This window comes from Mesoplodon densirostris, chromosome 11 (assembly GCF_025265405.1).
Source record: "Mesoplodon densirostris isolate mMesDen1 chromosome 11, mMesDen1 primary haplotype, whole genome shotgun sequence".
Taxonomy (NCBI): Eukaryota; Metazoa; Chordata; class Mammalia; order Artiodactyla; family Ziphiidae; genus Mesoplodon; species Mesoplodon densirostris.
This window is the reverse complement of record NC_082671.1, coordinates 5,612,923-5,640,823: the sequence shown is the minus strand read 5'-3', so window position 1 is coordinate 5,640,823 and position 27,901 is coordinate 5,612,923. Positions and strand designations below refer to the sequence as shown.

General features: G+C 53.6%; 1 protein-coding gene across 1 annotated transcript in view; it reads left to right on the top strand.

Annotated features, from left to right (window-relative positions):
• Window positions 1-27,901, top strand: part of CRACR2A (calcium release activated channel regulator 2A) — a 109,340-nt gene that overhangs the window by 64,958 nt on the left and 16,481 nt on the right. The window contains exons 7-14 of the mRNA XM_060113714.1: window positions 386-476; window positions 4,377-4,472; window positions 5,887-6,074; window positions 11,405-11,476; window positions 15,137-15,182; window positions 17,278-17,384; window positions 20,483-20,801; window positions 24,553-24,685. Of these exons, the coding sequence (XP_059969697.1) occupies window positions 386-476; window positions 4,377-4,472; window positions 5,887-6,074; window positions 11,405-11,476; window positions 15,137-15,182; window positions 17,278-17,384; window positions 20,483-20,801; window positions 24,553-24,685 (1,052 nt within the window). The remainder of the gene's footprint in view (window positions 1-385; window positions 477-4,376; window positions 4,473-5,886; window positions 6,075-11,404; window positions 11,477-15,136; window positions 15,183-17,277; window positions 17,385-20,482; window positions 20,802-24,552; window positions 24,686-27,901) is intronic.

Sequence of the window (27,901 nt, the reverse complement as noted above, 5' to 3'; positions counted from 1 at the left end):
GCAGAGAGAAAGCGCCCAAAGTGGGAAACAGATACACCAAGAAACCAAGCAGAACAGAAGCCCACACCACATACCTTTATGCTGTCAACAAGCATATAGGGATCCGTGGGCAATAGGATGGTGAGTGTCACAGAGGCTGGGTGGATTGGTGCTGAGATAAGGCAGAGGACAGGAAGGTAGAGCCGGGGATGCTCCCCAGGGGAGCGTGTGGATCGCCTGGGAGGGACAGCTGGGAGACAGGAGCATGAGAGGACCCTGCTGGGCCTCAGTGGTCAGCTGACCCTGCAGCCTTGGCTGACCCGACCGCCATGGCCGCCCACCCCACCCAGAGCTCCACTGGGGTATAAAGGCATCTCATCACGCTCTCTTTTTGTCACCTGTGCAGGAAAATTGCTGCCTATGATGAAGAAATCCAGCACCTCTATGAGGAGATGGAACAGCAAATCAAAAGTGAGAAAGAGCAGTTTCTCCTGAAGGCAAGAGTCCATTCCCGGGGCTTGGCTCTGCGGGCAAGGCTGAAATACCACCTGCTCTGACCATGCCCTCTCCCCAGCCCCGGATCTAAGATTGCAGTGCCCCATGGCACTATTGATTTCCTGTTTCCCTGCTTTGTTTATTTTTTTCAAGGCCGTTGTCACCTTCAAATATGGCATATGATTTACAGGTTTATTTTTATTGATTGTGGTCTGTCTCGTCCTACTAAGACGTAAGCCCCAAAGAGCAGGGATCTTTACCTTTTACGTGCTAATGTACCCTCAGCACTTCCACCGTGCTTGGAGCACAGCAGGCAGGCGTTCAACAAATAGTTGTTGAATCAGTGAATGAGTGAACAAGGAATAAATGCAGAGAAGGATGGAGGGGCTTTACCAGTTAAAGCAGCCTGAAGACTGGCTTGATGTTGGCTGCTCTCGAGACCTCCACGGCAAGCCTGCACGAACGCGACAGCCCGTGCCACTCCACGCCCAGCAGCTCCCCTAAGGGGACCCTCGTTAGAGCCGATGCTTCCCATCCTTTCCCCTTGGAAACCTAGCAATTTTAATTCCCAAGACAACTCAAGTTCCACGCTTCTCGAATTCCACGGGGGAAAATGTAAAACTCACATTCCTGCTCCTAGTCTGGCACTTAGCCTTCCACCAAGCCCTGCTGTTTGTCCTGGGAGCTCAGAACTGGTGAAATCCCTTCCTGTTCCAGGCTAAGCAGGATCCTTTAGGGGAACATATTCATCAGACAGAGCTACAGGAAACTCCCTCTTATCCATTTTCGGATTATCCACTTGTTGGGTTCTCAGCGGAAAAGTCTTGGATCTTGAAAGGTGGCCTCCTGTCTTAGTTCGGGCCATTACAAGAATATCATAACCTGGGTGGCTTATAAACAACAAACATTCATTTCTCATGGCTTTGGAGGCTGGAAGTCCAAGATCAGGGTGCCAGTGTGGTCAGGTTCAAGTAACAGCCCTGTTCCGGGTTGCAGGCTGCCAACTTCTCTGTGTCCTCACGTGGTCAAGCAGACTCTCTGGGGTATCAGACAAGGGCACTAATCCCACTCTGGTGGGCTCTGCCCTCGTGACCTAATCACTTCCCAAAGAGCCCACCTCCTTGGGGCCATCTCCTTGGGGGTTAAGTTTCAACGTATGAATTTTTTTAAGGTTTTTTTTCTTTTTTTATTAATTTATTTTATTTATTTTTACGGTGTTGGGTCTTCGTTTCTGTGCGAGGGCTTTCTCTAGTTGTGGCAAGCGGGGGCCACTCTTCATCGCGGTGCACGGGCCTCTCTTGTTGCGGAGCACAGGCTCCAGATGCGCAGGCTCAGTAGTTGTGGCCCAGTTGCTCCACGGCATGTGGGATCCTCCCAGACCAGGGCTCGAACCCGTGCCCCCTGCATTAGCAGGCAGATTCTCAACCACTGCGCCACCAGGGAAGCCCTCAACGTATGAATTTTGAACATAGAGACCCCATCACCGGCTGCCTCTCAACGCGGAACCTGAGCCGCTGTCACGTCCCTTCCCTAATCCTTAAGGCAGGTTGGTCTAAACCAGCGTTTCACTTTATGCTGCCGATATCCACACCACGGCCCCATTTCTTATCACAGATGCCCTTCCAGCTGAGAGGGCGTCAGAATGCTTTCCAGAAAAAGCCGGGTGCGTTCTCCACCCAGAGCCCTCTGGAGGCTGGGCAGTATTTCCAGACCTCCCCCTCGCCTTCCTTTTTAGAGGGCTAATGCGTCCTGGCTGACCCCGCCCTCCCCCGACTTCCAGCCTTAGTGAAGGCGAACAGGCAGAGAGAACTCGCAGCTCTTCACCGAGCTGACCCTACGGGGGGCGGTTTCCGAGGGCCTCAGCCTTACCCCCGCTGCACCCTCTGCAATAGTAGACCCGCTCCCTTTACTCCAGTGGCTTTGTGCACAGAGGGGCCGAGTTCTGGGGCGGGGGCAGGGGGCGGCATTCGGCCCCTCCCCCCCACCATGACTACAGGTCAAAGGTCATAGCTAAGGAAAGATGCTGCTTCCAGAAGCAAAAGGTGGGTCAACGCCTGGGGACTGGGAGCGGAAAGAGGTCATGGGGAAAAAATTCCAGGGCAAATCTGCACCAGGTGGGGGGGTCTGACCCCGCTGCCCCCCACCCCCCAGCTCCGGCTCCAACCTTCTCAAGGCCTCTGAGCCCCAAACGCCTTTCAGGCTCAGCGCTGGGTTGTATGCTGTTTGCATACGCGTGGGAGCCGTGAACACGTGTTCGGCCGTGCTGTTAAGCCTTCGGACGCGCAGGCTTGGCCTGGCCACCGTGTGAGGTTGGTTGGCTACAGTTCATGACAGCTTGAGAGGCCACACCGTCTGGCCAGGGCTTGGAGCTCAGCATGTCACTGGCCGTGACCCCCTCAGCACTCTGTGCCCGGCAGGGGCGGTGAGACACTCCCTCTGGCCTTTGTGGGGCTGCCAGGCATCAGCTGGGGATCCTGGAGCTGCTCGCCCCACCCCCAGCCAGCGGGGTGGAGAAGATTCCCTGCAGCAAACGTTGGGAGGAGGGGCTGCCTGGTCATACCCTGCCTCCACCGTCAGGTGTGGCCGACACGAGGACGGTCATGGGCTCCCCCCAAGCCCCGCTGACCTGTCCAAAATGGGCAGAGAGGGCTTCTCTGGTGGCGCAGCGGTTGAGAGTCCGCCTGCCGATGCAGGGGACACGGGTTCGTGCCCCGGTCCGGGAGGATCCCACATGCCGCGGAGCGGCTGGGCCCGTGAGCCATGGCCGCTGAGCCTGCGCGTCCGGAGCCTGTGCTCCGCAACGGGAGAGGCCACGACAGTGAGAGGCCCGCGTACGTACCGAAAAAAAAAAAAATGGGCAGAGGAACGAGGTGGCATCTCCAGATGAGGAGCTGAGGAAGAGCCCTGGGCTTTGACGGGGGCCTTTGTCCCCTCACCCTGCTGCTCCCAGACAGGGCTGCCCCCTAGGGCTGCATCTCACCACTGTCCTCCTTGGGGAGGTGTCCTTCCACGTCACGGAAAGCCCGTGGGGCTCCTGTGGTGAGTTACACGGAAGCCACGATGCTTTCTTCTCTTCCTACCTGTCCTGCGCCGGGGCCATGCCTCGGACAAGCCGGGAGCTGCAGATGGTACAGGTAGTTTTGTTTCCCAAGAAACAGTGACGTGGAAGAAAAAAGCAGGGAAGCTGGGCAAGGCAAGGGCTGCACCCCGAGTCTCCCGCTGCCCACTCAGGGCCCTTACACCAGATGAGGCTCTGGTGAGAGTGTCAGGCATCCTGCCAGCCACACACTTTCCTCTTTGTCCCACGACCAGGCCCCTTCCCGCTTGCATCACTGGGGTCTCCGCATCCCTGAGTGGGGAAGGCCGGTTCTAGGGCAGGAGGGAGGGGCTGTGGAGCTCAGGGCAGAGACCCCCCCGGGGCTTGGGAGCCCTCCGTCCCAGTGGGGACACAGCGAGGGCCTAGACCTGCCTGAAGGAGGAAGAAGTGGAGCCCCTGTGTTTTCAGAGGGAGGGCAGTTTAAAGGATTGAATGACTGCGCCCAACATGGACAGAATATCCGAGCCGGAAGGGCATTCCATCTTCCAATGGACCGACAGGAGCCTGAGGCCTGAGATTCCAGCTCAGCCCCTGTTCAGTTCCCCATTCGGTACCCACCCACTAACCGACGCTGCCTCTCTTGTGGGAGGCGGTCATCCGACATGGTCATACGTGGTGAGGGCTGGCATTGTGCACACTCTCCATCCACCAGGGCAGGCGGGTGACCAAAGCCCTGGGATGTTGTGGGAAGACCCCAAAGGATGGGCGGGCCCCTCCCTGCTGTTGAGCAGGTTCAAGGTGGGGGAAAAAAAATCTCCATCCCGGTGCATCTGGGTCTCACGTGTCCTTCTTCCTGGCTTGGCAGGACACGGAGAGGTTCCAGGCCTGCAGTCAGGAGCTGCAACAGAAGCTGTTCTCCAAGGAGCAGGAACTGGAGCGGCTCATCCAGAAGCAGAAGCGGGTATGTTCTTGTCCGTGTCCTCAGAGCACCTGCTGTGCACTCCATACTCTCCTCTGGCGCTTGCCCACTTTCCCTACCATTCACTTAAGGACTTTGTTTTCTTAAATCTGAGAAGAACCATTTAGTCATACAAAAGAGAGCATTTGAAATCACAGTTGATCCCAAGATAAAGCCTTTACTCTCCACTGCCTGGTGTTTAACTTGGAAAAATTGCCAAGAATTCTCCCAAGTATCCTCCGCAGACATCGTGGTATAATTATGCCCAGGAGGCACCAGAATGCCAAAACGTTACTTTGTTTCCTGCATCCTGTATGAGAGATAAGGGGGATGCCGCAGTACAGGGGTCACAGACACTGATATCTGGGGGGAGGCTGCAGACTGTGATGTCTCCCTGCCAGGATGGCCAGGGATACCTCCAGCTGGAAGAGCAGGTTGACCAGGACTAAGGTCAATTTGTCCATCCCCTGTCTCCCCGTGTGCCCGTACAAGGTGCGTCAGCCTCCTTTGGGACAGTTCCCGTCACCCCGCAGGGTGGATGCAGACACCAGACGCGCTCCTGATGCACCTGAGTCCCCAGAGACAGGCTGGGTGGTGTCCCAGGGTCCATCCACTGTGGCTGGGAGCGCGTGGCTCAGGACCCCAGGGAGATGGGTCACCTAGGCGAACCTCGCGCTTGCAGCCTCCTCTCCAAAGCGAGGGGCTCGTAGGAGAGAGAGGCCCGGATGCCACTTGGCCTCCTGTTTTGTTTTGTCTGGTGCTGGAAGGCATCCAGCCCTGGACAGACCCAGACACATTGGTTGCATTTGAATAGAAAGGGATATTTTTAGCAGCACATTAAAATACACTTGAAGACACCCCCGTGCTAAGGCTGGAGAGGGTTCCACTCCTCTGAGTATCCAACCTGTAGATTTCGGTTTCTCTCCTGCAGCAAGATGCTCTCACGGCCAGCTGCCTCCCCTCCCCCCGCCCCTCCCCTCCCCCGCCCCTCCCCCCCCCAGCCTGCAGAGTCATACCTGGCTTCTCCTCCTCTCCCTCCTCCTCACTATTATGCATTAAGTTCTTACCAATTAGATTTTTCCCTCCAATGAATGACTGCCACTCGACTTAATCACTACATGCTTGCCTGATTACTCAGGGGCGTCTTGAGAATCACACAAAATTCCTTGTTGTTGCTTCCTTCTTCTCTTACTGGCCACATTCATTAAACTGAATTTATTCTTCCTGCCTCCAGAAGGGTGTATGTGCGCCTTAAGGGGCAGGACAGAGCTGACTGAGCCTTGACGGCAGTGAGGGGCATAGCGTGGGTTCCCGCCCACCACGTGGAGGAAGCAGGCGTGGCTGGGAAAGGCTGGCCTGATGGCGGGGGGTGCTTGCTCATCGCTCCCCTCTGCACAACGCCCCCGTTCCTTTCCAGCTGGAAGGCCAGTGCACCGCCCTGCACAGCGACAAGCAGGAAACCAAGGCTGAGAACACCAAGCTGAAACTCACCAACCGGGAGCTGGCCGGGGAGTTGGAGCGGACGTCCTGGGAGCTGCAGGATGCCCAGCAGCAGCTGGAAAGCCTCCAGCAAGAGGCCCGAAAACTCCACCAGGAGAAGGAGATGTGAGTGTCACCCTTGTGCCCTCCAGATCCGTCCCCTGCTGTGAGCGTGTCAGCCCCTCCCCCCCGACCCTCCTCCTTGCTCATAACATGGGGATGGGGCTCCTTGGTCCCTGGGAGCTCTTCTAACCTTCTAGGATTCTGAGACGATGAAGCAGACCAGTTCTGTGCCAAGCACTACCTAGGATTGACAAGAAACGTACAGCCTCATTCTCAGAAAATGTATTATGTGATTAGAAAGACGTTACCCAACCAACAAATAGGAGGCAGTCTGGGGGAAAATCCTGAGTGGAAAGACCAGACATTGACTGTCATGGTTCGGAGACCTGGGAGCACAGGGGGGGCCAGGAACACTGCCGAGGTCAGCATGTAGTTCGACAGGGCGTGTGACAGTGCCTGGACGCTTCACCCCAGCTCTGCCCACTTTTTTCCTTCCTCTTTTTCCTTCCTTTTTCAGCCTCCCTCTGTGTGGGCAGCCCCACATCTTTAGGGACTGGTTTGCTGATAAACTACTTTACGTGTCCAGCCATTGGGTTTGGCTTGCTGGATGGAGGTGCCCCTGGGAACAGTCCAAGGCTGGGTCTGCACCTGAGCCAGAGAAGTCACTGAGGAATCGGTCTCAGGAGTGTTAGGCTTTGAGAACAAGGGCTCTCTGAGGCCCTGGAATCTCACTTGCTTATCTATTCATCCATGTACCAGTGCATTCACTGGCGGATTCACATCAGCAACATTTGTTGAAAGCTACTCAATGCTTTCAACACTGTCTTGGGCACTCAGCGTACCTCACTTACGTCGAAAATCTGACATTATCTCATTTGACCTTCTTAGCATCCTGATGTGCCAGGTATTGCTGTTATCAACTCTAATTTATGAATGAGGAAACTGAGGTCCAGAGGTGTTAAGTACCTGTCCTGAGATGCTAAGTGCTGGACACACGCTGCTGACTCCCCACAGTGGCAAATGAGTCAGCCGGAAAATCTGTGCCCAGGACTAGGACTGGCCACCCTTCACTCACTCGTTTTGTTCAAGGACTCATGTAGTCATTCTGCAAAACCTGGGTGCCTGGTCCTGGGTGAGGTAATGTATAAAGTCTGATTTCAAAAAAAGGGCAGTCTTACCAATGCTTGATGTTTTACATGTGTTAACTCTCTTTGTTCAAAAGCCCTGACTCTGTCTGACCGCTGGCAAATCGTCGGTGCATCAACCTAAATCAAATTGTTCTGCTGGGGCTTCCCTGGTGGCACAGTGGTTGAGAGTCCACCTACCGATGCAGGGGGCGCGAGTTCGTGCCCCGGTCCGGGAAGATCCCACATGCCGCGGAGCGGCTGGGCCCATGAGCCATGGCCGCTGAGCCTGCGTGTCCGGAGCCTGTGCTCCACAACGGGAGAGGCCACAACAGTGAAAAGCCCGCGTACCGCAAGAAGGAAAAAAAAAATTGGTCTGCTGTCTGCCTCATGTGTGGTGTCCTGTACTGTTTGGGAATGATCTAGAGTGAGAGGGAGGGGATGTGTTTGGATTTGGAGTTTTACCCTAGGAAGATATCTCAGGTTGAAAAGGATATGTCTTCCCAAGCAGCTGACTTAAAGTAAAATCAGCCCCTCCATTCCAAGGCTTGGATGCCCGGTGGAAGGACAGTATATTTCATTGTCAACAAGCAAAATCGGTTCCTCCCCATTGAGATCAGGTCAGCCAGGTGCTTAACTTTATAAACAGAATTAAGGAGTCAGGCTCTAAAAATTCAATCAAGTCCTGAAAGCGACAAACATCTGAAAGGCACAGGCATGAGAAAGGCAAATGGAAATGAGCACCGGAGCCGGGGTAACGAATCACAGCGTGAGGATTAAAATCTTTCTGAAGCCTTATCTTAATTAAGCAAGGCAGAGACACAGTCTCTGGAGGCTGGGAATTGAAAAAGAGGGAAGGAGGGTTAGGAGGGAGAAAGAAATGAGTCCAGAACCTTCGCGACTTTTTTTCAATAAGAAGCTTGCAGCAGCGTGTGCAGCCGGGGAACCGCCTGGAGCCCAGAAGAGCGTGTCTCGTCCAGAGAGGCCCGGAGAGAAGGGCAGGGAGAGGCTTAGCTCCGGAGAGCAGGATCCCAGACCAGCCGAGCTGACAGGACCTTTGGGCTGGGACCCACCTCTCCATTTCACAGATGAAAAACTGAAGCTCAGAGAGGGGTAGTGAGCAACCCGCAGCCACCCAGCTAGTTAGTGTCAGAAAACAAGGTCACAGCCTCGTCCTCCTGATACCCTGTGCTTCCCCAATGATGTCCAGCTGCCGGATGCTGCTGGGAGGGGGGAGAGTGGGCCTCTAGATCAACAGACCCCGTCCTGTATCAGCTGGAGTTCTGAATGGACAAAATGAATTTTCCTGTTCTCTGAAGATGCCCAAGGAAAGAGAAGTAGATTTTAAAATCAGATAAAGAAGGAGCAATCAAGCAGGGGAGACAATATAAAGATGAAGGTCGGCTGGAAGGCAGCACCTCTATTTTGTTAATTGTGTCTGGGGGAGAGGTGGTTTATGACAAGGCACGAAATGTGGCTGAAAGAGGTTTGCCCCCCACCCCCTGACTCCCAGCCTCCCGTCACCCAGAGGGCACCAGTCCTGGCTCCTTGTGGGTCCTTCCAGAGTGTTCTGTACATGTGCCCACGCACACACACACACGCACACAGACACACGCACGCACACAGACACACGCACACACACACAAACACACAGAGACACACAGACACCCACGCACACACAGACACACAGAGACACACACACAGACACGCTCACACACAGAGACATACACACTCAGACACACAGACACATGCACACAGGCACAGACACACAGAGACACATTAACACACACACACACACACACACACGCAGACACACACTCTCACACTTCAGTTACAAAGCGACAGCACACTGTTCTACATTTGCCTGTGCTTTTCCCTTGATGGACCCTTTGGAGAACGCTCCGTATTTCTTTCTTTCTCATAAAAACACAGCCAACAGCCCTTCCCTCCCAGCAGCCATAAACCTCTCACCAGTTAGTACCGTAAAATGGCAAGTTCTGTTCCTTTCACTTCACCTGTTAGCCAGACATAAACTTGTAGAACATCTAGGTTAGAAGGACTTTCAAGGTCATTTTAGTCAAATATCCAAGTGCCTTTTTTTTTGCAGAAATGCTTTTCTATTTGTTAACACACAAAAAATCTATCTGAATATACATATGTGTGCATGTTTAGATAGATGTGTGTCTACTAGACAAACAGACGTAGGTTTGCACCAATACATACCACGTATGTGTGTGTATATGTGTGTGTGCACGGTGCCAAGGTCCCTGGTGCCTTGTAAGCAGGGCCAGAGGAGGCTTGGAGTGAGGTCCTCTTTGTTGTGGAGGAATTGGCCCCTCGGTCAGACACTGTGAGAACCCGTTAGGTTAGGTCTCCGGTGTGAGTGACTGTCCTCAGCGGGGAAAGCCCTCTGCTTCCGGCTGCCCCAGGAAGAAGCAGGACCTGGGATGGGGGTGGTGGAGCCCCAAAGCCGGACGCAGGCAACCTGAGCTTCCAGGGCGCCAGGTTGAGAGCAGACAGCTGTGCTCACCAGGCGTCCCAGATGGTGTTTAGGGACCCAGGTTGGATAATAGGGAAGACATTGTTTTCCCTCCAGTTGACATTAAATATAATTGGTAATAAAATGTTGGGAGTTTGCAGCTCTGCAGGAGCCAGAGAAGTTCTGTTACTTAATAAGCATTTTCTGAGGTGAACTTGGAATTTGAGACAGTCTGTTACTGTCGCAAACTGACTTTATAATTCTGCTATAAAGGGGAAAACCCCACAGATACCGCTCAAGGAATAAGGCGATTGCGAGTCCTGTGGCCCCAGCAAGCTCGTGGTGATGTGGATGGGCTTGCCAGGGGACCGTCCTTACGCAGCTCAGCCTGTGCACAGTCCAGGCAGCCCTGACAGCCCGTGGCAGTGACGCACTTACTAGGCTGTGGCTTGGAAATATGGGACCCTTTGCAGTAAGCGTGGGGGAGATTTAAAATCTCTGAGCTGTGGTGCAGGGCACAGAGGGAAGGATGGAAGCAAAACTGTGCAGTTAAGCAAGGTTTATTTTCCAACATCACCCCATTCTGCTTTACTTTTTTCCTTTCTTCTCTGAGTGGTGCTGGATTCCTCCCTAACCCCCCCCTCCCCGCTTCCAGCTCTCTTCCTCCCTCCATCCCTGCCATCTGCCCTCCCCGCCCCTCCTTTAGCCCTTCTCTCTTTTTTCTCTTCCCACTGCTCTTTGTTGACGGCACCTCCAAGCCAGCCACTGTGTCGAGGATACAGATGTACACAAAGCGCACAAAGCCCCCTGCCTCGCAGCCTGAGTTGCCCTCCAGCCACCCTGTGTATGTCTCAGCTTCTCTCTCCCCTTCCTCAAAACTCTTATGATTGACATGCTCACACTGTGATGTAAATGACGGATTATGATTGATACATTAAATCTCTGCTTTGTAGCTAGAGATAAGAAATTTTAGTCAAAGAAATGAATGTGCAACAGTGGAAATTCCAGATCTCCGGGAACAGATTGGAGACTGTTGGGGGAAAGTGGGGAAGGAAAGATAGGTCTTCAGTAGCTCCTGCAAACAAAGTAAACCAGCATGGGGGGGACGGGGGGAGGGAGAAACACCACCTCTGCTCTCACCCTCCGAGGTTGGGCTGGAGAAGAGTATTGATTCTGATTCCCTGACCTCTGGTGGGGGCGGGGCAGGACCACTGGGAGCCTGAGAAAACAGTGCAGTCATCATCAAGCTGTATCCTTGGGACAGGGAGTCGGGGGTCTAGATTAGGACCCTGACTCAGTCCTGGGTTGCCAGGGAGAGTTATCAAACCTACTTGACTATCTGTGTCTATAAAATAGGGATCGGGCTTCCCTGGTGGCGCAGTGGTTGAGAGTCCGCCTGCCGATGCAGGGGACATGGGTTCGTGTCCCGGTCTGGGAAGATCCCACATGCTGCGGAGTGGCTGGGCCCGTGAGCCATGGCCACTGAGCCTGCGCGTCCGGAGCCTGTGCTCCGCAGCGGGAGAGGCCACAACAGTGAGAGGCCCGCGTACCAAAACAAAACAAAACAAACAAACAAACAAACAAAAAAACAGGGATCATTTCACCTTCCAAATAAGGTGTCTGAGACGACTTGGTGAGACCTGGCCATAAACCCTGCACGAGGCCGTGCTCTCCAGTGGAAGGCCAGCCCGGGCACCACCTTCCAGGTCCAACTTCATCACTGCCTCGTGCCCTGGTAGCACCCCCTCCCCACCATGTCACTCATCACTGCCCTCTTGCATCCCCTGCAGGGAAGTCTACCGCGTCACGGAGATTCTGCATCGGGAGAAGTCAGGACTCCTGAAACAGCTGGATTTCCTAAGGTGCGTCTGCATCCCAGAGCCTTGGGTGGGAAGGGGCACCCCCAGAGTCTTCCCTGCCTGCTGAGGGAGCGCCCACATTTCCCTGGTCCCCAACATACTGTTCGACAACTGAGCACCACCTCTCCATATGTTTGGTCCATTGACACAGGTGCCCACCCCCCTCTCCAGCTGGTACCTCTGCAGGCAGGCGCTGCCGCCTCCTGCTTGGTACCTGGCACGGTACTTGCTCAGGTGGGAGGAGAACTGAATTTATGGAGCATCTCGTCCGTGCCAGAGGTAGTATCTCCTTCATCTTCCACAAAACCTGGGAAGCAGGTCAGCTGTTAATACAGGGGTTAGCCATCAAGGAAGCTGATGTCAGAGAGATGGAGTCATTTACCAGAGTGACCCAGACGCTCGCTGCCAGAGCCGGAACGGAGTCCACAGCTGGCGGATGGTCTTTATTCTGCCGTATTCTGTTCATGTTCGTTGAATGAGTAAATGAATCACCAACAGAGCAGCAGGAAGGGCGTTAGGAGTGTCCTCAGCCTGTTAAGCTACCTGTGAATTCAAAGCTCATGGGTTTGGTTTGGATTATCCCCCCCAAAAAACAACCAAACCCAAACGGGCGTGGGGAAACATGGAATGTTCAGTTTTGCCTCTGAGCTTTCTAAGTCACTATACTTGCTGCCTGTCAAACACCTCCTGGGGATTAGTGATGAAATGTGGGTCCTGATTTTTAAAGTGCAGGTGGGTTTGAATTGGGTACGTTTTGAAGGTTTTGAGGTTTTTGTTGTTGTTGTTGTTTTAATTTGAAAGCAAGGTGAAATCACTGCATCTGGCATCTTTGATGCCACCAAATAGAAAAGTTCTTCAAACTGAATGCATTTCAGATTTGTTTCCCTCAAGATGTGATTCCAAAGGCCAGGGAGATGGAAGTGGTTCTTAGGGGCCAAGTTCTAATCCCTGTGAGAGAAGGTCTGGGTTCTCAGGAAGGCTTTAGTGAAGGCAGAGAATAAGACGTACAAGAACGAGTTTGGTTGGGTTTTTTCCCTTTTTTCTATTGTACTTAGAAAACAATACAGGGGCGGATTCAGTGTGAAGGCTCAGGGGAGGATGACAAGGCAGCACCCTGCCAACACTTGTGGGTCTTTTTCATGGAGACCAGCGTCTGTGCAGAATCCCAGCCTGAACCTTGCTGTGCTGTCACCTGGTCCCCGAGCCAGCTGGGGAGAGCCCAGATGTGGCGGGAGAGCCCACGGCAGACTCTTCCTCCACAGTGAGATCTCCGGGTAGAGACAGAGAGCCAGGGGAAACGGGCATCAGGGAGAGAAAGAGAGAGCTGGGAGCAGGTGGGGTGGGAGGACAGCGGGAACTGGGAGGGGGGATCAGGACCACAGCTGGGGTGTGACCCAGTGGCGAGGGGCTGCCGTCCTAAGGGAAATGGGGGCACATGGAAGCAGTTTCAGGGCGCTTGGTAGGAATGTGCACTTTGGAGCTGGATCTGGTTCCAGACTCAGCCCTGCCCCTCATCCCCTGTGCAACCTTGAGCAGTTGTCAACCACCTGCACATGCCTGTGTCGCAGGCTTCCGGGGAGAATTGGGTGACTTGTGCACGGCCGTCGCTACAGGGCGGTGCCATGAAGGACAGAGGACACACGTACAGAGCAGAACATTCCCTTGCCTGTCGGAGCCTCTGCATGGAGATGCTCCAGGAGACAAGAGATGAAGGCGTCTCTTCCAAGTCCGGGGCTCCCTAAGTCCTCACCCAGGTGCAAGGCTGCTGATGCCACTGCCCGCAGAGGGAGGGTCCTTGTGGCAGGAGGAGCTCCCTTCACTCAGGGTTTATAAGATACCCTCCCCGCACCCCGCGACTGCCCCCACGAGCTTGTCCTGAGGCCCTGGCTGTGTGCCTGCCTGCCCATCAAATGTGTAACTGGTCCAAAACAACCCCACACACATTCCTGCTGTTTCCTGCAGGACTGGGGGACTGAGGACATTAGTCCAGCCCGCCTCTGGTCTAACACGCAGGGTGCAGGCAGCACACGTAGCCGAGTGCCTGCACACAGTAGGCGCCAGAGCACGGCCGCATTGCCATGACAAGGGTCAGACCGCTGCCATGCCCTCTCTTCCCCTTCAAAAGTGCTGATGGTTCTGAGGCCACTGGCCGGGAGAGTCAGAGGGTCAGAGAGTCACAAAACTGGAAAGCACCCCGAGGCCACCTGGCCATCCCCTAAACCTCACGCTTTGGTAGATAAAGTTCCCACCGTAACCTCGAGTGCATTCTGCGGTTGCACCGCGTCCCCAGGTCCACTCAGTCCCCCGCTGAAGCCCTAACGCCTCCTCTCCATCCTCACGGCAGCCAGCACCATCCTGAGACCTTCCCCCTGTGCTCTGCCCCCCACCTCTGCCTTCACTGCCAGCCAAGGCCAGCCCCCAGCTCGTGCTCTGTAACTAGATCCCACCTTCCTCAAGAACTACTCCCGTCTTTCTTCTCTCTCTCCTCTACTGTCAGTTTTTTCTCTTTGGGAGAGACGGACAAATGTGCTAGAATATTTCTTGTCTAATATCTCTTGTCTCCACTGGCCCATCCAGCTACTTCCCATTTCTTTCATCACTTTCAACAGAACTTCCAAAGAGTTGTTTCCATTTACACTCAGCCGTCTCCATTTCCCAGCCTCACATTCTCAGCCCTCCACCAGGCTTTTTCTCCCCTGAACGTGGAACCAATGACCTCCATGTTGCTTAAACTATGGGCCAGTTCTCAGGGCCCCATCCTTGTCCCCAGCACATCACTCTTAGCACAGAGTTTCTAGGACTCCTTTTAAAACTTGAGTCAGGTCAGGACACTCCTCGGCCAAAGCCCACCCCCCATGGCTTCATATCTCATTGGGATAAGTTCAGAGTTCTGACAATGGCCCACGGCAGGGGATGGCAGAGCCCCACCTCCCCCATCTTTCCTCGGACCTCACTCTGAGCATCCACTCCCTCGTTTCCGTTCCCCTGGATGCGCACCACGTATCTCCCAACCCCAGGCCCTTCACTTGCCGTTCCCTCTGCCTGTGACCCTCTCCCCCATCCCTGCTGGGCTCACCCCACCGCACCCTTTAAGCCTCTGCTCAGTTGCCACCTCCTCAGCGAGGTGCTCTTTGACCCCCCTCCATCTCTGGCCCTCTTTATACCACTTCTTCCCCACTTTACTCTTCTCAATAGCAATGAAATACAAATGCCCTGGGGGCAGGAACTTTTTCTTCCATTCCTTGGTGGAGCCCTGACAGCCAGCCGTGCTCGGCACACAGTGCGGGCTCAGGCATGCAGGCACACATGCACTCATGAATGAAAGGTTTAGAGGAGGGGGGGGCCCACAGCAAGTTCAAGGCGGAGCTGGAACACCCGGTCTGCTCTGTGGAAGGCTCCCTTAGTGATCAGATGAACCAGTGCAGGGTCCTGAAGGGCCCTGGGTGTCACAAGGCCATTCTGTCTCTCCCCCTGCCTCTGACCTGACTTATACACAATTACCCTCTGCCCTTAGCCACCATCCCTAAGGAAAGTGGTTCCACGCCCTCCCCGGGCCTTCCATGCCCGGCCTTCCTCTGTACCCATCTGACCGTCAAACCAATGCTATTGCATCTGTTGACTGCAAGCCCCATGTCTGAATAGATTCCCCTTTTCCATCCACAGGGAAAGGAACAAGCATCTTCGGGATGAACGGGACATACGTTTTCAGGTAATTGGCCAGTGCCCCCTCCCCTGGGGGAAGACAAAGACTGGGGCCCAGGGGCAGCCAGACCTGTGCTGGGACTGGTCCAAGAAGATCCTGAGGCTTGGAATCTGGTCACTCTTTTGTGTGGGCAGGACAGTGGCATAAGATTTTTTGAAAATAGTAAAAACTCAGGTTGACCTATAGGGTCATAGTGTGTTAATTTTCCGTGAAGTGACACACTTTCCTCTTCGCACCACGAGACTGGAATACTCGGGACGGTCCCACGTTTCTTGGATGTAGAAATGATGGTTCCATCCACGAGACGGTGCAGTTGAAATGGCACCATCACTTTTAAACCAAAATGCTCAGTTTTTTTCTTCATTAACATTTGGATCGCTTGATGAAAATTTTTCATTTTTACACTGTCGTAGAAAGAATTAAAAATGTATATTTACATAGTTGATTTTATGTAGAATTTTTTTACCCCGTGGGGACCGATGCTTCTCTGAACCTGATTGCCACACTTACATACTTTCCCAAATAGCACGAAAATCCTGTATTTATTTAAAGAATTTCACTTCCGGCTGCGTTAAACAGAATCTAGGATTTCTCATTCCCCTAACATCCTCCCCTTTAGACAGTAGCTGTGGAAGCTCTGAAGGGAGGAAAAAGGCGGGCAGGATGGGTTGATGTGACATTCTGATTATCAGGATTATAATATTTTTATTATATTAAAATTATATATTTATTAAATATATAAATATATTTAATAATATTATTATAATATATATATTAAATATATATTATATTAAAATTATAATATTATTATTATTATTCACACCATGAATTTCACGTGTGTCCTCGGGCAAATCATTAGCCTCCTTGGACCATGACCCCAGTTATCACATGAGGAAAGAGAATCTCTATCCTTTTTTCCATATTGTAGGGATTTTTGTGTGTGTGAAAAACTCTTGGAAAGGAAGGTCTTGCGCTGGACCCTCAGCTGTTCAGTGCCCTAAATGTGGTCAGTACACGGCAGCTAGTTTGCCCCGGATTCGGTGCAACCTAGTTTATAAGTGCAAATCCTTTAGGGACCTTGTATGTCACAGTGTCTTTTCTACCGCTGGCTGTCAGCAACATGTCTCTGTGTACTATCAGAGCAAGGCTTAAGCCTACGCAAGTTTGTTTGATGGTGGTAATGGTTATAATTGTTAAGAAGTAACACTGAATTTAGTTTAAAACTTCCTAACAAATGTCACCTTAATCCCTTGACCTCGCTTTCCTGCACCTGCCAAACTCGTTCTGCTTTGAGAAGGGAATGGAATTAAGGGAATAAGAACCCTTGCGGGGAATAGAAGAAAGAGGGATAAAATCGTGTTCATGCCGCATCACAATTAAAGATTAATTTGGGATCACAGCCATACCTTCCGGGGCCCTGGGAGCACTGCAACCCCTCCTTCTTTCAGGAAGGATCCCTAGGAACCACGGGGCTGGCTGGTTAATGAGAGGTTCTTCCTGTGATCTAACCCCCCCTTATCTGGAAAACATCTGTCAGGGGAGCCCTGGCGAGGCAGGTGTAAGCCCCCCACTCCACCCAGTCTCTCCATTGCAGATATGTGAGCAGTTTACCTACAGCCAGCCTACTTCCACAAAAGACCTGAAATACCCTGTCCTAGCTTCGTAGCTGTGGACAAGGCACTGGGTTCCTTGATCCTCCTATCTGGGGGTTTGGAAATAAAGAGGGATTGAAACCCCACTGAAGAGTGTGTGTGATTTAAAGATGCACAGAGTTTTTTCTGCCCATAAATATTTTTCCTATGCATCCCACATTTAGCTTGTCCTCTTGCAAATTATCACTACTCCTGGGAAGGGTAACCTGGCAGACCCCAGGCTCGAAACTTTGATTAGCTTATTAGACAGGAGATGGAGGAATTATGGTGAGAGATGACAGCAAAAGGAAAGAGTGGGTGAGGGCTAGCACGAGCCCAGGCCATCGCTTGCTTCCTTTAGAGTTTTATTTCAAGCCTGAACTATGAGGTGGGGAAATTGAGCCCTTTTCTGCTCCAACGTTGGGACAAATCAGTAGGCGTGGATCTGAGGCCATTTTGTGTTTCTACAGAAAGACAAGGCAGCCAAGGCAAACACAGCTGCTTCCAAGGCAAGCCAGAAGCAGCGATCTGGCTCTGTGATCGGCAAATACGTGGATGGCGGAGGGATGCTCAGAAGGTAAGGCATCCCTGCTCCGCTCATTCATTACCTGTTCCTTGGTCTTGTCAGGTTGGGAGCAGGCTCTGAGCCCAAGCTGAGTGCAGATTGGCCCTGGCGGGAAGCCTGGGGTCAGCCACTGTCGCTCCCCTTGAGTCTTGGAGGACGCGTGCCTTCCTGTTCTGACAGCTAGGTGCAGGGCAAGCACTTAGGACAGGCTGTTCCTGCCAGGGGGCGCTGAAGAGGGGCTGCAGATCAGGGGAGGGACAGAGGGGGTCGGAGGACGAGGGGTCAGAGAGAGGGAGGGAGTGGGTGCTGGGCCGGGCTCTGCTGTCTGTTGAGCAGAATGGATGCTCTTGGTTTTTCAGGGACGGGACTGCGTGAGTCTGAAGGGTAATTAGAGTGTAGTACGGAATCTCCAATCGTTGAAGTCCTTTACAGATGAGAATGGGGCCTGTACTTGACAGACTCCTTTCAATAAGTCATATTTAATTAACTCAGGGATAACATGCTTGGTTGTTGTTGGACAGCACACGATTGCACCTAAGTCCCCAGAGGGGTGGCCCGTTGCTCCCCGAAGGAGGCACACCAGCCTCCCACCCCTACCCCTGCCCTGTCTTCTCTGGGGCACGTGCTTCATCCCATGGATGGCCACAGAGGGGTGGAGGCTGCCAGATCCCCAAGTATCAAACCCGGGACAAAGTGTGTGCCCTTGCTCGTCCAGGAGACCCTGAGGACAGCAAGCACGAAATAGATAAATCTGCCAAGTGGAGGTGACCTGGGCATGTCAGTCCCTGATGGCTCAAGACCTTGACCCTGATCACCGTGAATTCCTCTTCTAAATAGCTGAACCAGGAGACACAACATGGGAGCCAAATTCCCACAGCAGCAGTTCACCTGTTGGTTCCTCGGAACGGAATACTTGCTTCCAACAAGCAGAGACCGATTGCCTACTCTGTACCTGACATTCTCTGAGTCCTGTGAAGTCTCCAAAGATCAATTAGACACGAGTTCTCTCCTTCATATCCATTACTGAGTGCCTGCTGTGTGCAAGACTCAGTGCCATGTGCTGGGGATACGGAGTGAACAAAATAGCCCCCATCTCTGCTTTCATGGAGCTGCTAACTGAGTGGAGGAAACAGACAATAATTGATGAGTAAATGATAAATTGCAAACCCCGAATTCCCACGCAGACTTTGTCAGAGGTGACTGCTGTCTGCTGCTGGTACATAGCATTTGGTGGCAAAACCGAAAAGGAGCTTAGTCATGCTAAGCTGAAGGTATTCCAGAATGTAATAGTGCTTGAGAGTTTCCCAAGTAAGAAGCTTTTGCCAAGAAACGCTTCATTGAGGGTCATTTCAGTGTCTGTTTCTTTTCTAGTTGCAAGGCCTTTGAAAAGCCATGCTCTGCATCTATGCGTGTGCATACTTGCTCACAACACGTGCTCACACATGTGCACTCGTGTGTGTGAGCAGAGTGAAAGCAGATGGGAACGCTAATTGTGTGCTGAAGTGGCTAGGCACTTAGTAGGCGCGTCAGAATGTAGAAGAGATTTGTTGGAAAGATGGCAGTCAGTTTCTGGAAAAAGCTGATTTTATAAATAAGTGTAAGAGTCCTGGAATTGCTACAAATCCTTTCTTTTATATCAAGGGATCCAAACTAAGTCAGCACTTTTGTGAGCAAGCATTATACCTTAATTTATCTTTCAGAAGTGTCCAGAGTTCAGAACAGTGATACATTCATTTTTTTCTTTTTTTTCCTGTTTTTGGTCCTTAGGGGCCAGAAATGCTAGAAGCTGGGGGGGGGGCAGGAGTTGGGGCAAGTGAAGGGGCTTTCCCTGTTCTGCATATTCTGTGTCCGTCGCCCACTTTCGCCTCGCCACCGCATCCTGCTCTATTTTCTAGTTCTCGAGTGTGTGTGTGTGTGTGTGTGTGTGTGTGTGTGTTTCGATTCTGGACTCAAGTTCCTCCCCGTAAAACAGCCCTCAGCTCGACTTGCTCATAAAGGCCTGAGAGGGGGCCGCACCAGGAGGGCCTGTGGGGCCTTTGCTCGCAAACCTTGGGGACACAGCCCGTGCCCTGGACCCACGTCTGGGGCCCGACTGCTCCACACCCCCTGCTGCTTCTCCTTGTTCTGGATGCTCAGGTGCTTCTGGAAGCAAACGTGCACTCAGGCCTCCGAGGCCACTCACTCCTGATCCTAAGGAGAAAGGAAGGAGAAGCGGGTGGAGGGCTTCCTTCCCACCCTGAGCTGGTGGTGGACGCTTGCCGTGCCGGGGTCCCTCCCAGAGCAGGGGTCCCCCTCGCCTGCATCCCCGAGGGCTGCTTCCCTAACAGGTCTGGTTTATGCACTGGCTTACTGGGGAGGTGGGCAGGGCGGAAGGGTGAGGAAACAGGCCTGGAGAGTTGGCGTCTTACCTGGGGACACACAGCTGGTAAGGGCTGGCATGGGACCAGGGCAAAGGCCACCGACTGTTAACCCAGGATGCTTTGTTTCCACATCTGTTACGCTCCTTTCTTCACACCTTTACTTCTCCTTTGTGGCACTTGCCACAATCTGGAACAGTGTAGTGAGTGTGTCATGACTGCTCTAGCCCTGCTAAGTCAAGCACTCCACGAGGACGGGGGCTGTGTGCATCTGTTGCCGACTGTCATTAGCTTAATACCTGGGAGCCAGCGTCACCTTCACCACCTTCACCTTCATCATCACCTTCACCTTCATCATCACCTTCACCTTCATCACCTTCACCTTCATCATCACCTTCACCTTCATCACCACCTTCACCTTCATCATCACCTTCACCTTCATCATCTTCACCTTCATCACCTTCACCTTCATCACCTTCACCACCTTCACCTTCACCTTCACCACCTTTGCCTTCATCATCTTCACCTTCATCATCATCCCCTTCACCTTCATCATCACCTTCACCTTCATCTCACCTTCATCATAAGGACATTGAATGAATGAGCTAAACGATGCTGGGTCTGGTTTTCCCTTTCTTGGCCCCTCTCTGCCCCCCCAAAAGTGTGCTCCTCAGCTGTTTGTCACAGACCCCCAGCTTCCATTCAGATACATTTTACAATATTCTCCCCACTCTTCATTCTTCTCCAAAACAGCCAGTCAGAGGAGGAAGAAGATGTGTTTGGCGTCCCGAGGAGGAGAAGCTCCCTGGGCCTGAGTGGGGCCCCCCTTGCAGAAGAGGGGCCAGGGACCGGGGGTCTGCTCCCCCGGCCGCTCCGCAGAATCATCTCCATTGAAGAGGACCCACTGCCCCAGCTGCTGGGGGGCGGCTCTGAGCAGCCACTGGGCAAATGCCCGGAAGAAGGGGAGGCCTCCAACCAGGGGCTGGAGGGACAAACCGGGCCGTCCCGACCTCTGGGCCTCACACCTGCGTCTCCCCGAGGGCAGCCCGTCGGAAAAGAAACCCCGTCTGAGGTAAGAGTGCATCCCACAGTGGCTTGTAGGTCACCCTGTGCCTTGTCCCTCAAGTGTGAGCCCAAGAGCCCCAAGGCCACTCAGGAAGCCAGACTCAGCAGGCCTGGTGATGCAGCAAATTTGTGTCCCTCGGGTACCACCCTTCTCTGCTCTGCCGAGTGTCATGATGGAGACGCGGGGGTCTGGGGACACTCTCCTAACACCTTCTGTTCTTGGCCCCTATGTGTTTTTTTCTGATTCAGATTCTGCATTTATAGAGTAGGACTGAGCCTCTGCTGGGCAATTAGCGTCAGCTATCACATGCTTTAAAAATGGTACCTCTTCTGGTCCGTTCTGTAACCGCCCCCGGCAGGCCAGTCCCTGCTGGGGAAGTCTGCACACCATCGCTTTTCCCTCGGTTCCTAATCAGCTCGCCCCCTCCCGACAGTGTGACGCTCCACTCCCACCCTCCATCCCTGCGCCCCCCACCAGCTCTCCCTGCTGAGTTCTCCCGGAGAAGGGGGCCACATGGACCGTCCTCCTCTGGATCACTGATGATGCTCCTCACCTTGTTTGTGACCCAGGCCTTGGAACTGGCCCCTCAGCCCTCCCCCTGCCCGCCGCTGGACCCTCTAGAACAGTTCCCTCACCCTGTGGCGGCCTTCAGAGCTGAGCGGTCCGAGTGAGGCGTTGGCATGCGTACCAGCGAGCCCTCTCCAGCCCCTGCATGGGGACTTCTTGGCCTCGGTTATCATTCTTGGGCCTGGATTACGATTCGTGCCTACAAACCACTCCTCTGAAGGGCCCTGGGCCAAGGGAGGGGGGAGAACTTGGTGGGTGGGACCCTTGGTGGGTGGGGCATCCCTCCTACACCCCCTTCTACATCCCCAAAAGTGCACAGACTACACTTGCTGGCAGTGGGCACAAATGGGGCTTTAAATACCCCACAATAGCCCCCCAAATGTGAAAGAAGTGTTAAGAGGGCCCCGGGAGACGGGGTGAAGGAAGAGGCTCAGCGTGCGTGTCAGCCGTGGCATCTGATCCTTGCAGTTGTTGGATGAGGGGCATCAGAGATCTGTTCTCCCCTTAGGCAGGTGGGGAAGTAGAGTACAGAGCGAAGAGGCCCACCCAGCCCCCAGTGATGGGAGCCCAGCCTTCGCACCCACCGCTCTGCATCCCCACCGGCTGCACCGGGATGCGCTGCTGTTTAGCTGGGACGGAAACTGCAGCAGAGAGGAAATGTGTCTGCTGGAAGTCAGTCACACAGCAGCCTCAACAGAAGGTCCCTTGCAAGGCCGCTGAGCCATCAATTAGGTACCAGCTTTCGGGAAAGTAGTTTGATAATAGGAATCAACAACTTTAAAAGTCCACCTCCTTTGAACCAGCCCTCCTACTTCTAGCAACCTTTCCTAAGGAAATAACCAAAATCAGACAAAAACTTAATTCAAGCATGTAAGTACATAAGAGCAAATAATTGAAAAAACAACAATAGGGACATAAATTAGACTATATTAATTTAATAGAACATTATAGTGCTATTAAAAATCACATTTTGGGAAAACTTCAGTGACTCAGAAATATTTATATATAATTCAATAACATAGGAACAAATAGAAAATTACACATAAATTTATATTATATATAATAATATAAATAAAGTATACATAGTATCTCAAATTTCTCTCAAAAAACATATATTGCCAGGACTTCCCTGGTGGCACAGTGGTTAGGAATCTGCCTGCCAGTGCAGGGGACACGGGATCGAGCCCTGGTCCGGGAAGATCCCACATGCCGTGGAGCATGTAAGCCTGTGCGCCACAACTACTGAGCACTCGTGCCACAACTACTGAAGCCCGTGTGCTTAGAGCCCAGGCTGTGCAACAAGAGAAGGCGCCACAATAAGCCTATGCACCGCAATAAAGACCCAACACACCAAAAATAAATAAATAAATAAATAAAATTTATTAAAAAAAAAAAAAAAACATATATTGATTCATCTATATAAAAAAAGAAGCCTGGAAGAAATGCATCCAAATAGGAATAGTGACCATTTCAGGGTTGGGGGGTAAATTATGAATAGTTATTAATTTCCTCTCTGCTAAGTTTCCTACTTTTAGAAATTAGTGTATATTACTTTCATTTTTTAAAGCTTTAAAAAAATAAAAACAGTGGTGGGAAGGAGAATGAGAACAGATCCCCTGACTTGCCAGTGGAGGGAGCCTTTCTCCAGCCCCGCCCCACAATTTTGTTGTCTCACTGTCGTTCGCGGGCAGGTGAATTGTCCCCCAGGTTAAGGGCAAGAACTGGAATAGCTTCGCTGCTCCTGTGAGATGGGTCCTTCCCCAGACTGAACCATCACCGGGTTGATTGTATCCTGTCCTGCCGGAGGCGGGGGCCAGGGTGAGGGGAGCACAGAGCAAGGTCAGCCACCGCCTCTGCAGCCAAGACCATCTCCTCCCACCGTCCCCGGGCCTGGGGTGGACCCATAGCTGCACTGAGCTTTAGTCTCAAACAAAGGACAAATGGAGCACAAGCCTGGCAGAGAGTGATGCTTGTGCAATGCAGGAATAAAGAAACTGGGGCCAGTCCAGTGTTTCTGAGTGTGGGTTTCTCTTTTTTTTTTTTTAAGTTGGGTTTAAATTCCTATAATTGACCTTGAGTTCCCTCCTAAGTACAGCATGGAATTGATTTCTCCCCAAAAGGCTGTTAATGGCTTTTCTCTGAAATTCAAGTACTGCTAATATCTGCTGCTACTCCACTATAGTATTTGCTCAGTGAGAGGTGCTAATTTTCCCCAAATCCACTTCCAAATAGATTCTAAAAAGCCTCCTCATCTGGCCTGGCAGTGCTGGGCTGGGCCTGAAGACAGGATCTGGGGGAGCACACGGCTTTCTGGACTTAGTGACCATTCGGAGAACGGGCCCTGTGCTGGCCCTCACTCTGACTCTCACTCACCCAGCATCCTGGAGCAGGTCCACTTCCTGCTGGGCCGTAGCACGCCAGAATAACAGGCAGGCCAGTTCCCAGTCTCTCCCGCTGCCGGGTGGAGAAGGAGCACCCATGACTGTGTTCTGGAAAGTTCTTCCCGTAGCCTGGCATCTTGGGGTTTCCCAAGCTACTGAGTGGAGACTGTCTTGCCTTACTCCCAGGGCAGGCAGGGACCGTAGATGGAAGGTGAGCTGGGACAGAGGGAAGCATGCAGGGGGGTGAGCGTGTCCTCCATCCGGTCCAGGCTTTCAGTGACACGGCAGAAACGAGAGGCCCAACCCCAGCCTGGGATGCCTCTGCCCCCGAGTTATAGATAAGCCTGCTATATCTTCTATATCTCCCCTTCCCCTGCAAACACCCGCCTTGTCCTCCCCATCCACCCCCTGCAGAGAATCTCTGCTTCCTCCTTAAGCCCCAGCCCAGAGCCCCCCAGCTCCCCGCGCCCCGAGACCCTTGATTCCTGGTCCGTGCTCTGGGCACTCGGAGCATCGTGCCGTGACTGTGTGTACACGTGGCCGCCTTCCCTGCACCACACACCCGGCCCAGCACAGGGCCTGCGGCACAGCACGTGGGCAGCAGTGGTGGTGGAATGAAAGCCTCTCTTCCCGCTGCTGAAGCTGGAAGGAGCCTCGGTGCGCTGAGCCCGAAGCTTCCTGCATCCAAGGCCCAAGCAGCCTCCCCAGTGCTGGTTGCGGGTCCCTCCCTGGACACTGCAGGGACAGGTCAGGGTTAGGGGTGGCAGGCGGCCGTCCCAACATTCTACCCTGCTGTCTGTCTTCCACAGGAGGAAGGCTCTGTGTCCACCCCAGACCGGCTCTTCAAGATCGTGTTTGTGGGCAATTCCTCCGTGGGGAAGACGTCCTTCCTGAGCCGGTTCTACGATGGCAAGTTCTCCCCGGGTTCAGCGGCCACCGTGGGTGAGTTCTCGGCCCTGGGCCGGACCCCAGCCCACCTCTGGGAAGGGGCGGCTGTGAGAAGGGTGCCCAGGGAGGGGCTTGGAGCCCCGTAGGAGGGGCTGAGGGCTGGGCTGGTAGGTGAGGCCCTCCTCTGCCTGGTGCTCCACAGGCATGGGGCCACGAACGGTTCCTATGCCCAAGATGAGGGGCTCTGAAGTTGGCAAAGATGGACTTCTGGCCCTTTGTCCCCTCTCTGAGCCTGTCTGTCTTCAATCACCCCTTCCCCACTTTCTCTGTGTGTGTGTGTGCGTGCATGCACACTTGTATAGACGGGCAGGATGGAGGACAGTGCTCTGGGGGCTTCTTTTACCCATCACATTTCCTCATCCTGCATCCCGGGCCTGCTGGGTAACAGCTGGAGTCCACTGTAGACACTCGTTAAGCTCAGCTACTAATAGCTGATCAGGGCTTCATGCACCTCCATTATTATCTCGGGTAATTCTGTATTTAGATAGGAGCCTTTGCCCCTTCACCCAGAGGTGCTCCTTGCATTGGAGTATGTGGTAAGACCCAAGGGCATATTGACCTTTTAGTTTCTACCAAGGTGAATCACTCGAGGAAAAAAAAATGAATCCTTTGGCTGCCTTCTATGTGCCATTTAACCACGCTAAGTCAACTACATTAAAAATACATTGATATGATCTGAATATTTACCATGGGTTTTGATATTTATCATTTCCATCTGTCTTCCCGACAACCCTGAAAGGCAAGCATTGCTATCAGCCCAATGGACAGACCAAGACACTGAGGCCCAGAGAGGTCCAGAGGCGGGTCCTCATTCCCACCCGCTGGTTGGTGCTGATACTGGTCCCCACCCAACCCCACATGCACCTCTGCTGTCCCAGCCCACTGTCTCCCCAACAATACTGCGCTGTGCGTGCTCAGAGCCCAATTTCCGCCACAGGAGGCAGGCAGAGGCTGGCACAGGCAGGGGAGGCCGCTAAGGTCCAATGGGGCATCGGAAGTCCCGGACCTTCATCTCAGCTCTGCCACTGACCAGCTGTGTGACCTCGGGAGGAGGTGTTTCCTTTTCGGCTTCAGTCTTTCCTCACCTGAAAAAAATGAGAGATTTGAACCAGGCCAGCCAAGACTGCTTCCAAGCCCAGGGCTCTGTCCAGACCACCTCTGACCCCTGGAGGTCTCACAAGCTGGCCCTCCAGGACAATCTGAGACAAACTTTCCTGCCCCAGAGCCTGCATGGGGTGAGTCTGGTCTCTTCCTCCAGGATAACCTGAACGGGCCGTTCCTTCCAACTTTCTTCCTACAGATGGGTCTCTTCCCACGACTGTAGGCGCCCTGTTCTTACTGCTGAGCCTTTGCAGTTTCCAAATCCGGAGCCCCCCTCCTGCCCCACCCCCCGCCCCATTCCACCCAGAAACTGGGCACATCGCAAGGTGAAGAATCAGGACTCTGATGGGAAGACGGCCCGGAAGAGCCTGGCCTCGAGCGGCTGGAAGGGATGGCTAGGAGTGACCCCCGTGTGCCAAGTGTGGTGACACAGGAAACAGCGGCTGCAGAGCTGGACTGGCCCTCCCTGGAGCGTTCCATGGGGTGGCCACAGAACCTGAGGTCCCAGCTCGGGCATAGGCTGTGGGAGCAGGGGAGGGATGCTGCACCCCCAGGGGCGGCCCTCCGGCAGTGACATGGTGCCTCTCCTGTTGGTAAAATCAGGGAATCGGGGTCTGCTTACACCTCCAACTGGTGCCCCTGAGATGGAAAGCTCTGAAAAAGAGAAAATCAGACTAATTTGCACTCCCCGGGAGGCCAATTATGGAAACACCTACAATTTAGGAAGGGGAAAAATATCAAAGTTTCCAAATCTGGGACGCCCTTGGTCGAGCTGTGCAAAACGAGCCAGAGCGGCAGCTGGAATTTGCCTCCCCGGCACACGTGTCAGGGCGCTGATGTCACACCAGCCGCCTGGAAGATGCTCCCTTTAAAGACACAGATGAGCCACCGAGTCCTGGGCTCCCAGGGCTCAAGCAGGCCAACCCCTGTCAAGCACAGCAGCCCTGGACCCTCAGCACAGCACCAACAGGGGCGCGGTGGTGCCTTAAAGCTCTCCTCCATCACCGAAGGGACTTCCTGATCGCCCAGCCCCTCATGAGCACGTGACCTGTCCTCGACCTTCGGCTTGTGCGTGATGTGGCTTCCGTGATGCAACAGTCTGTCTTGGGGCGCCCCTGCCCTCCCCACCTGAGCACCAGCAGATCCCTTGTAAAGCAGGTGTGTGGGCCCTGCGGGTGTCCTGGAGATGTCAGACGATGGTCCTTGCAGAACGTTGGAGCTCATTTTGTCAATGAGAAGAATGGCTGTTAGAGGCTAAGGCTCTAGAACCCAGGACTCTGAGTCCAGAGCTCTTCCCGAGCCCCGCCTTGGTTCATGGCCCTGCTTTCAACCGGGGCCCATGGCCCAAGGTGTTTCTTCCGCCCTCTCCTGGGCACCAGTCCGGTTCCATCCCTCTCCTCAGCTCCACAGAGAAATCCCGAGAGCTTCCCCTCCGGGACATCTCGCTGGCACTCCCCGCTCCCAGGCCCTCTTGCCTGGAATGACCTGTCCTGTCCAGAAAGGTGAACGCCACCCTTCCTGGGGTCCATCACCCACAGCTCTGACCCACACATCCCACACACAGCACACTCCATGGTGATCAGGCCCCCGAGGTCCAGTCCTCATTCGGAACCACTGAAGTTGCACGTCGTGGGTCCCCTCCACGTGTTTGCCGAATGCTACAGCTGGACGTAAAATCATGGACACCCAACTTCTCTCCAGCACCCCCGTCACACCTCAGTTTACAGATGGGGAAAGCGAAGCCCCCCAGATGGGGTGAAGTCACGTCGTCAAGGTCACACAGCTGGTCAGAGGCAGGACTGAGGCAGGAACATGAGGTCTGGGCTCCCAGACCGTTGGAACAGGTGCAGGGGGGGCGGTCTCAGGAATCCCTCTGGCCCCTCGTCACTCTGTGCAGCCTCTTCTGCTGGACGCTGACTCCCCGTGTCCTCCCAGACCCCACGCATCCCTTGGGCTTGTTCGTCTGCTTCCCGGCCTGCGGGCCTGAGGCTGTAGGGAGGGGTACCTCGTGGACCAGCGGGGACTCGCCGAGCTCCTTGTCCACCAGCAGAGCAGCTACCAGTGAGGCCGAGGGACCCAGCCGTCCCTCCACCACCTGCCTTTGCATCA